The 10,045-nt window shown below is 53.3% G+C and overlaps 2 protein-coding genes across 2 annotated transcripts in view; one reads left to right on the top strand and one right to left on the bottom strand.

Moving 5' to 3' along the window:
• The first annotated feature begins 860 nt into the window (after positions 1–860).
• Positions 861–6,254, top strand: CTSB (cathepsin B). Its single transcript, XM_010023392.1, has 9 exons — positions 861–1,010; positions 1,543–1,628; positions 2,008–2,122; positions 2,370–2,488; positions 3,212–3,297; positions 4,071–4,217; positions 4,877–4,993; positions 5,815–5,943; positions 6,034–6,254. The coding sequence occupies exons 1-9, from the start codon at positions 885–887 to the stop codon at positions 6,129–6,131; spliced, it is 1,023 nt and encodes a 340-aa protein (XP_010021694.1). The 5' UTR covers positions 861–884; the 3' UTR covers positions 6,132–6,254.
• A 3,470-nt stretch (positions 6,255–9,724) lies between these two features.
• The window catches only part of FDFT1 (farnesyl-diphosphate farnesyltransferase 1), a 5,338-nt gene continuing 5,017 nt past the window's right edge, over positions 9,725–10,045 (bottom strand). The window contains exon 6 of the mRNA XM_010023383.1: positions 9,725–10,017. Within this exon, the coding sequence (XP_010021685.1) occupies positions 9,796–10,017 (222 nt within the window). The 3' untranslated portion in view covers positions 9,725–9,795. The remainder of the gene's footprint in view (positions 10,018–10,045) is intronic.

Genomic DNA, 10,045 nt, shown 5'->3' with positions numbered 1-10,045 from the left:
AATAACTCTACTTACTTAAGCAAAATAACTGGTATCTCTCAACAGGGGGTTAAATTGGGGTTAGGCAATTTAATGTGAATTAGGTTAAAGGAGGCAGGAGAGTAGAGCAACCACCGAGCCATGGAGCATCTTTGGGCTGGGTGATGCCCGTGGCTCTGCATGGGTGGCTGTGGTCCACTCTGGCTGTTCTCCTGGATTTTCCCCCTGCATCTCTGTTCCCCACATTGTGTGTGGGGGACTTGCTTGGTGCCTTGTGCCAAGGGTGCAGCTTCACAGTCTCCCGCATGAAAAGCCCCAGTGGGAAGGGAGCTCCAGTGCGTGTGGCCATGGGCAGGGGATCGCTACCCCTGTGACTCCAATCAGGGTACCCAGGGCAATGGGCTGGCCAACATGAGGCCATAGAGTTTAAGAGTGTGATTTGGAGTGATATCCTCAGAGGAAAGAAGGACAGCCACTAGGGCAGGGGCTAGCAAGTCCCTGGGGCTGCAGTTTGATGTGGAGGTGGAATTCGCTTATTTCTTCTCCTAGTCCGTATTCTCCATTTTTGTGGAAGTAAACACAGCTTGTAATACCCTCCAAATCCCTTGGATCTGCTTCAAAAGATATTTCCCTGCTGCTCCTAATCCTGCAGTGGTCAGCAAGCAGGGTTGCCTTGTCTGATTTCTTCTGAGCTGCAGGAGGGGGTTATTAGTCTGCTCCTGCGTCTCTCCTGACCTTTGGGGTAAATCGGGATTGAGAGGGACTTCGTGCAGCCACGTGTTTTATCCTCCCACGTGGTGCTGCGATGGTGCCTCTGCCAAGCCTTGGGTCCAAGCCCATCTTGGGAGGATTTCCAGTGATGCCCAAATCTGGCTGCAGGTGGAGTGTCCCGATCTATAGCCAAGATGTGGCCGTCCGTGTCCATCCTGTGTGTCCTGGTGGCCTTCGCCAATGCTCGCAGCATTCCTCACTACCCGCCTCTCTCCAGCGACTTGGTCAACCACATAAACAAGCTCAACACCACCTGGAAGGTGAGTACGTTATATTTGGATGCATTGCTCAGCAGTCTCTTTGTGAGACTCCATAGCTGAGCTTTGGGAGTCTCAGCATGGTGGTTGCTTCAAAGCAGCCTTGGTCCCAGTTACCTTCTCCAGTGAGTTGATGCTGTCAGGGATTCCCATGGTGACAGTAACTGTGGATCTCCTCTGTGGAGCAGAGCACTGATGAATCTGTAAAGTAGGAGCAATGCTAAGAGAAGGAAACTCTGGTAGGCTGGAAACAAGCAGCAAGCGTTGAGATGTGTTGGTGACCTGGCCAAACCCTCCTCAGCCAGGTTACAGTGGCCAAAGCCCAGAGTTGGACCTTAGCTTGCTGGTCGTGATGCAGTCATTGGGGAAGGGGCTGTGTCCCGTGTCTGTAGGTAGCCTGGCTCTTGGCCCCTGGGTTTTGTGGCAAGTGTCAGACACTGGTTGGGTTTGAGGGAGATCTTGAGCACCAGGCTGGTCGCAGCAATGCACTTGGTGGCTGTGAAGAGTCATGTCCATTTCCCTGTGTCTCTTCCAGGCAGGGCACAACTTCCACAACACTGACATGAGCTATGTGAAGAAGCTCTGCGGCACCTTCCTGGGCGGGCCCAAGCTCCCCGAGAGGTGAGTGCTGGGAGAGGAAGATGAGCACCCTGTAAAAGCTTGTGTGGATGCTCCTGGTGTGTCTGGGGTGCATGAGGATCTCCTGGCAGAGCTTGGTGGGCATCATGCATGGAATTAAGCACAGAAGCATGCGGAAAAGGGCTGGGAACATCCATCCTCTGTTCTGTAAGATGCTTGACCAGTCGTACTCCTTGAACCTTATAACACTGGAGGAGCTGCTGACCTGGTCTGAGGACTTCAGAAGTATTTATTCTCTTTCTCTAAGCAAACAAGAGCCCTTGTCCTCCAGGTCACCTTCAGAGGAGGCTGGGGAGTCCTGTACACCGAGTCCTGTTACACTGGTGCTCCAATAACAGGACTTCTTTCTTCTCACTTCCAGGGTGGATTTCGCTGCAGACATGGAGCTGCCCGATACCTTTGACTCACGGACACAGTGGCCTAACTGCCCTACCATCAGCGAGATAAGAGACCAGGGATCTTGTGGCTCTTGCTGGGTAAGAGCATGGGCAGTTTGAAGTCATGTTGATACAGAGTTTGCTGGACAAAAAGAATGCCATTGAGTTTGCTACTGAATGGCATAAGTGGGGGGATGTGAGGGGATCCTGCAGTGTCTGGGCTTCTCGGTGGGCTTCTCCTAGCCAGGGTTATGCTTGCTGTAGTCATTGCCAGAAGGTTGCCTGGGTTCTCTCCCATGGCTGGCTCTAATGGTCTTCCCTTGGGTTTTTTGGGGGCTGCCCACAGGCTTTTGGCGCTGTAGAAGCGATTTCAGACAGGATCTGTGTTCACACGAACGCCAAGGTGAGCGTGGAGGTCTCAGCGGAGGACTTGCTGTCGTGCTGCGGCTTCGAGTGTGGCATGGGGTGAGCTGCTTTTGGTTCTTGTGCACTTGAAGGGTGGGTGGGAGGAGCAGGAGCACAACCTGGAGTTGCTGATCATTTCAGCCCTGTCTTCCTGCCAGGTTGGATGGGGCTTGGAGCAACCTGCTCTAGTGGAAGGTGTCTGGAAGGGTTGGACTGGATGAGCTTTCAGGTTCCTGCCAACCCAAACTACTCTGTGGTTCCTGGTCTCCCACGAGCAGGCAGCCCTACTAGTGGTGTGTGCTGTAGATGCTGGAGTTAGGTGGGAACATAAAGGTGACTGCATGGACTGGGAAGTCCCTCTGGGCCACATCCTACCCCCAGCAGCAGTGGACGATGATGGCTGGTGGAGGGAGGGCAAGCACATAACAGAGGTGGCAGCTGCCTAGCTCCAGAGCCTTGGTTTTCTGGCACAAGCCTTTTGCAGTTGTGGAGAGCAGGGTGGGGAGGTGGGTCTCCAAACTGTGTGGCTTCTGCTTGCTCCTGACAGCAGAGGCTGACCCAGGAACCCAGTAAGGAGGCACCACTGCTTTGGGATTTGGAGGCACGGGTGCTCTTAGCTTCTTCTTGCCCTGAAGCCTTGGTGTGTTGAAGCCTAGAAATCCTGGGGAAGGCAGCGACTCAATGTGCCAAAAGCTTCCCTTCAGCCGTCCCAAGGTGGCTCCATTTCCCCCAAAAGGGGTGGCTCTGAGCAGGCTGGAGCTGGAACTGCTGCTCTTTCTCCAGGTGCAACGGTGGTTACCCCTCTGGAGCATGGAGGTACTGGACAGAGAGGGGCCTCGTGTCTGGGGGTCTCTACGATTCCCATGTGGGTAAGTCCTGGCAGATACCTTTGTGACAGCAAAGAGAACCTCTGCTTGGTTACAGGTTCATGTCCTTCATGGTGCCTCTCTTCTGGTCTGAATCGTTGTAGATGCTCCCCCCTTCAGGTGTGGGCTCAAACATTTCTGCTATCCCAGATGCAGGCTGCTCCTGTCCCCATCTATGGCTCCTTCTGGTAAACTGCTGGGACAAGGGTTCCTGAGCAGCACCTAGTGGCAGGAGACCCATCCAGGAAAGGAGCACTTCAGACAGGCTTGACAACCCTGCAAGGCTTCTGCTTCCATAGTAGGAATGAATCAGGCTGTGAATTTTTTGTTGCTGGGTTTTGATTGGTTCAATAGACTTTGGATGAGGGCAGGAGTCTTCCTGACATGTTTTCTCCCTCAAAGAGTAACTTCCAGACTGGAAACCCCTGACTTCTGTTAGCACGTGACTGTAGCGATAGGACAGGGGGGAATGGGTTCAAGCTTAAAGAGGGGAGAATGGCGTTAGATATAAGGAGGAAATTCTTCCCTGTGAGGGTGCTGAGGCGCTGGCACAGGGTGCCCAGAGAAGCTGTGGCTGCCCCATCCCTGGCAGTGTTCAAGGGCAGGTTGGACACAGAGGCTTTGAGCAACCTGCTCTGGTGGAAGGTGTCCCTGCCCATGGCAGGGGGTTGAAACTGTGTGAGCTTTAAGGACCCTGCATCTGGTGCCTTCTCCATCATGGCTCTTGGACAGGGGTACTTGGGGACAGCCAGTTCACGACTGTCTCTCCTCGACAGGCTGCCGTCCCTACTCCATCCCGCCCTGTGAGCACCACGTCAACGGCTCCCGGCCACCCTGCACTGGGGAGGGAGGAGATACCCCGAGGTGCAGCCGGCACTGCGAGCCCGGCTACTCGCCCTCGTACAAGGAGGACAAGCACTACGGTAGGGGTGGCCTCCAGCACTGCTTGATGCACAGCGGATCCGGAGCTGTTCCCAGGGGGGCTGGTGGGGTTGGACCTCTTCCTAAGCTGGTTTATGATGGTTATTCTCTGTGCCCTCAGGGATGGGTGGTCCTGCAGCAAACGTAAGCCTGGCAGATGCACAGTTTGTATTTGCTGAGGCTCAACTGAGATGGGAACTGATTTGTGTCCATGTGGCGCACATGCCTTGGTTGAAGAGCATGGTGCTGAGCCGTGGGGGAGTCTGGTGTTGGAGCCACCTCCTACTTACTTCTTGGTAGCAAACCCTATACATGTAGAATAATCTGGTTGTTTCTTGGGGGATTTGTCTTGGCTTCGAGTAATTTGGGTTGGTTTGGAAATGGGGATGTACAAGGAGAAAACTTCCTACCAAAGCTGTCTGGAACAGGTCTTCAGGTACAGAACAGGACTCGGGTTAAATCATTCCCTCTGGAGGAGGGATGGTTGGGGCCCACTTTTTGTGCTTGGCTGTGTCAGTGCCTCTGGAGCAGCTGGGTTTGAATTCAGGCTTTAACTGGAGAAGGGCTCTGGCAAGGGCAGGCTGAGCCCTCTTTCCAGCCATCCCAAGATCTTTGTGGCCTGACAATGCCATACTAATGGTGAGACATTTTTCCTCCCTAGGCATCACCTCCTATGGTGTCCCTCACAGTGAGAAGGAAATCATGGCTGAGATCTACAAGAATGGCCCAGTGGAAGGAGCTTTTATTGTCTATGAGGACTTCCTGATGTACAAGTCTGGTGAGCATCAACACTGAGACTGCAGGGAGCCCTGTTCCCTAATACATCCATAGAATCCATCTTTTGTGGCTCTTGTCCCTCTACTCAAGTCTGAAAAGAGATCTCAAGTTCCTACTGGAGTATCTGGTGTTACAAGAGCATGGGAACAAGATACCATCTCCCTTATCCGTTGGTTTATAGCAAGCGGGATAGGAGCTTGGGACTGGCTCAGGGAGGAAACCCCAGTGGGGAGCCCCCAGAAGTGCAGCTAGGGTTTGGAACAACAGCTGGGATTTTAGGTAAGATCCTGGCAGGTGGCTCTCCTGATGCAGACCCCAGTTCCCTGTTTTGAGCTGCTTGGGATGTGCTGTGTTTGGGCCCCTTGCCGAGTGGATCTGGGTGTCCTGTGTGCTGAGGTGATGCAGAGCATCAGTCCTTCCTTCAGACTCTACACTAAGCTTCAGGTTTGCTTTAACCTGACAGAGGGGAGATTCAGGTTAGATATAAGAAAAATTCTTCCCTGTGAGGGTGCTGAGTCCCTGGCACAGGTTGCCCAGAGAAGCTGTGGCTGCCCCATCCCTGGCAGTGTTCAAGGCCAGGTTGGACACAGGGGCTTGGAGCAACCTGCTCTAGTGGAAGGTGTCCCTGCCCACAGCAGGGGGTTGGGACTGGATGAGCTTTAAGGTCCCTTCCAACACAAACCATTGTGTGATTCTGTGTTTTAACCAAACCCACTTTCTTGGCCTGTCGGTGGGGTTTGAAACCCAATGTCTCTCAAGCTGTGGGCGCTCTGAGGCGCAGCAGCACAGTGCCCATTGACATGTTGGTGTGTTGCCTTGCAGGGGTCTACCAGCACGTGTCCGGCGAGCAGGTTGGAGGCCACGCCATCCGGCTCCTGGGCTGGGGCGTGGATAACGGCACTCCCTACTGGCTGGCTGCCAACTCCTGGAACACCGACTGGGGGGACAACGGTGAGGCACCCTGGATGCTGCCGGGGGAACCCCCTCCCTGTTCTCCTTGGCACCATGGGGATGTTGACTGGTGCTGTTGTTTGCTTTCAGGCTTCTTCAAGATCCTCCGAGGAGAGGACCACTGTGGCATCGAGTCAGAGATTGTGGCCGGTATCCCCAGGACGGAGCAGTACTGGAAGAGGATGTAACCTTGATCAAACCACAAATAACCCTGAGTCCCCGATGCTTTTAACTGATAGTGGGTTGGGTGCAGAGCCCCCCTTTCTAAAAGACTATAGTTGAGGTTACTTTATTAAAGCTTTTTATCTTTTTTTTTTTTTTTTTTTTTTTTTTGTTTTTTTTTTTTAATGTATGGTGGAGCTGGAGGTGGATCTGCTCTTCACAAGCCCCTCTGCTCCTGCTGGGTTGCACCTATGGGGCATTACCCACTCAAAGGACTGCTGAAGGGCTTGTTGGCCTCTTGTGCCATGATACTTGGTTAGCCTGGACCCCTTCCAGCACTGTCTGTTACCGGGAGGATAGGAAGCAGTAGCTTTGCGTTGGGACTAGGGACTTGGTGGGGTGGTGGAGATGGACCCTGCTGGGAAGCCATGGCCAGGAGTAATGTGTGCACCCCTGGCTGGGTTGTTCTGACTGTTGGTGCCCAAAATAATCAGGGTATGTTAGCAGGTGCCTTGAACTGGTTAAACTTAGAGCTATTAATGATGATGTACTGATGAACTTGATGTGGGGCTGGCTCTGGCGGGAGCTGCATTAAGGCCCCCTCCTGCCTGCAATAAGTCCTTTGTGCATCACTTGCTCCATCCACTCAGCTGCTTTTTAAACCACTTTTTCCTCAGCTGTTTATCTGCTTTTTCTGCTGTAGTCTGGGGTTATTGATCCTAAGAAAGGGCCTGGCTGGAGCTCCACGAGCCTTTGATCTAATATCCTGCAAGCATCTAGGAGCACGATGGAAGGAGCAAACCACTTACTTGCAGCTTGGTGTGCAGGGCGGGGTCATGCCTTGGTGAGGGTGCTGGACCCAACACTGACGTGGTGCTTTGGGATGACCTGTGCTGAACGCTGAGCAGGGGTGAAGGATGTTCCCCAGGTCTGCTGCAGGGAGCTCATGCAGATGCTTGGAGGTATCTTGCTAACTTGCACACAGTGGAAGGTTTTTTTCTTTCCTTTTTGAGGCACGGGCATTAAGGAAGAAGAAAACATCCTTATTTTTATTGCGGGGAGAGGTGTAATAGCCATGTAGGAGGAATCCTGTGATTTGCTGACACTAATGTAGTGAAAGAGCATTTCTTTTAAAGCACAAAGTATATTGCTGAGCTGAGGCTACATGCCTGGAACATGTGAAGCAGGCTCTCCCTTGCACTGTAAAATAGCCCCTTACCTCTGCTTACTCACCAGTGAGACAGAGCTGTGGTGTATGTGATTGGAACAACTGTGCCAATAAATGATTTCTCCACTTTCTTGTCTCCTGGCCCTTGGTTGCTTCTTCTTGACCACAAACTATACTCCTGTGCACTGTGGAAGCCACACTGTCTTCATTTAAGTGTGGTCAGTGCCAGCCGTGTCCTCGGGCCATGCTGGTGACAGCACAGCTACAGCCACTCCTTTGGGCTTGTGCTGATTCCTGAGCAGCCCCTGGGAATTGCCTTCTCTTGGTGGTGGGTGAAGTGATTCAGTGTGGACCAGAGCACAGCCAGGGCTGCCCCCAGCATCTCTGCACACTGGTACAGGGGCTGTGGGGATGCACCAAGGCACTGGGGAGCATGGCTCCAGCCCCAGGCTCTGCCGCTTCTGCTGCCTGCAGTGCAAGGCCCAGGAAAAGTCAGCTTTCTGACCTTTAGCTGTCTCCCACTCTGGTTAAAATTACTCCTTTGGGCTGACAAATAAAGCTTTACTGTAATGCTCTAAGGAGCAGCATCTTAGAGCAGCCTTCCAATGCCTAAAGGGGCATACAAGCAAGCTGGAGAGAGACCTTTTACTAGGGCATATAGGGACAGGAAAAGGGGCAATGGCTTTGAACTGACAAGAGGGGAGATTGAGATGAGATCTTAGGCAGAAGTTCTTCCTTGTGAGGGTGCTGAGGCCCTGGCACAGGGTGCCCAGAGAAGCTGTGGCTGCCCCATCCCTGGCAGTGTTCAAGGCCAGGTTGGACACAGGGGCTTGGAGCAACCTGCTCTAGTGGAAGGTGTCCCTGCCCATGGCAGGGGGTTGAAACTGTGTGAGCTTTAAGGCCCCTTCAACCAAAACCATTCTGTGCTTCTATGATCTGCGTCTCATCTGAGCGGAGGGCTTGCAACTTGTGGCATGGGGGGGAAGTGCCTGTGTGAAATTACAGCTGAAAAAATGACCAAACTCTTTTTTTTTCCCAAAGAAAACTTTAATTTCAACAAGACGGGAAGCTGCACAAAGAGAGCTACCGCAAGTTTCTTCTCAACAATAGCTTAAAACTATCTACAACGGTACTTGTGGAGTAGGGGTCCTCCTTCTGAGTAACAGTCAGGCCACAGGGGCTTGGCCTTGCACAGGCACCAAACTGCTCTGTGTAAACAGCTCTGTCCTGCACCAGGATAGAGGCTGTCCTTCCCTTCACAAAGGCAAAGCAGCTTTTACTGGGGGGTGGGTAGGGACCCTGATAACAAAAATCCACCCCAGGAAACCAACACTTGCTGTTAAAGTGCTGTTTCCTCTTGAAGAAAGTCCATGCTGATGTGTTTTAAAACACAGCTTGCACATCACTCTAACCCAAAGCGTCATCCCAAGCCAGAGCCAAGTGGGCCAGGGAACCCCACCCTGTCCATCTCTGTGGCTCAGGCCTTCTGAGCCCATGGCAGGGATCCCTGCTGCCTTTCAGGGTGGCTAGTGCACCAAGGTCCCCCCAAAGAACATCCCACAAGGGATAGTACGGTGCAAACCCTCACCCTCCTGCCTTGCACAGGCACCCAGCACTGCTGGGAGGGTGCTGCTCCCAGCCCTTGGGCTGAAGAAGTGCTGCGGAGCCCAGCACCTGCAGTGGAGTTTCAGGCATGGGGTTATTAGCTCAGGACCATGCAGGCAGCTCCCTTCTCATTTTAACCACTTCCCCATGCTCAGGCATGAAGCTTCACACGTGCGGGGCGCTATGTGCTAGAGGGCAGTGAAGCTGCAACACGTGGCTTTCAGGTGGGGGCACACTGAAGTGGACAGAGCATCCCTCCTCCTATGTATTTAACATTAAAAGGAGTTGGTTTGAGCCTATCAATCAGTCAGCCTCCTTTCAGCCCAAGAATAAAAAGGTAAAGATTACCTCTGTTCGCAGGCTGCAGGGTGTCAACCAGCCTGGGCAAAGGGCCAGAAGGTGGCCAGAGTTTTTTCCCTGCATAAGGAAGCATGTTGCTCTCCCAGCTGAAGCAGCATCCTTCCGGCATGGAGCAGGCACCAGAGGTGACAGGGAAGAGGCTGCTTAAGAAGGGGAGGCAAAATCCAGGTGTTTTTTCTCAGCTCTGAGCTGGAAAGGTGTCTCACATCTCAAGCAAAAGGGAAGAGGCAACTGGAGTTTCTATTTAAAACCATCCTAACCAAAAATAAAGATTCAGGGAAACCATCCAACAGGAAAGAAGGGAAAACAAATCTTCAACCCCAAGCAGTAAGACTCCAATTAGTGTTTGTAACCATCCAAGCAGACAGCAAGGGCGGTGAGGAGCAGGGTCTGGCACCACTGCCCCAGGGCCACAGCTCACCGGTGCCCCGTCCTCATCACCGTCCCAGGCCCTGTGGCACCCCGGTGCCTGGCCATCCCCACCGGCAGGGGACGAGGAGCCTCCTGCCTCCACTGCCTATATCCGACCATCTCTTCCCCCCGCCCACCTCTGCCCATCAGTTCTCGCCCGCCTGGACGTAGTCCTCGGTGGCCTTGGAGATGGTGCTGAGATACTGCCAGCTCAGGGCGGCCAGGAGCATGGCGCACGACAGGTAGATGGGGGAGTAGTGGTGGCGTGAGGCCATGGGGCCGCTGGGCAAGCTCATGGCGCGGATGGAGGCGATGATCTGCTGCGTCTTGTTGGATGATGGGTCTGTGCTTGGGATCTTCTGGTAGATCTGGGGAGGGAGGGAGGAGGGGATACGG

The sequence above is a fragment of the Nestor notabilis genome, unplaced genomic scaffold, assembly GCF_000696875.1.
Source record: "Nestor notabilis isolate BGI_N333 unplaced genomic scaffold, ASM69687v1 scaffold15210, whole genome shotgun sequence".
In the NCBI taxonomy this organism is placed as follows: domain Eukaryota; kingdom Metazoa; phylum Chordata; class Aves; order Psittaciformes; family Psittacidae; genus Nestor; species Nestor notabilis.
This window is presented reverse-complemented; position numbering and strand designations above follow the sequence as displayed.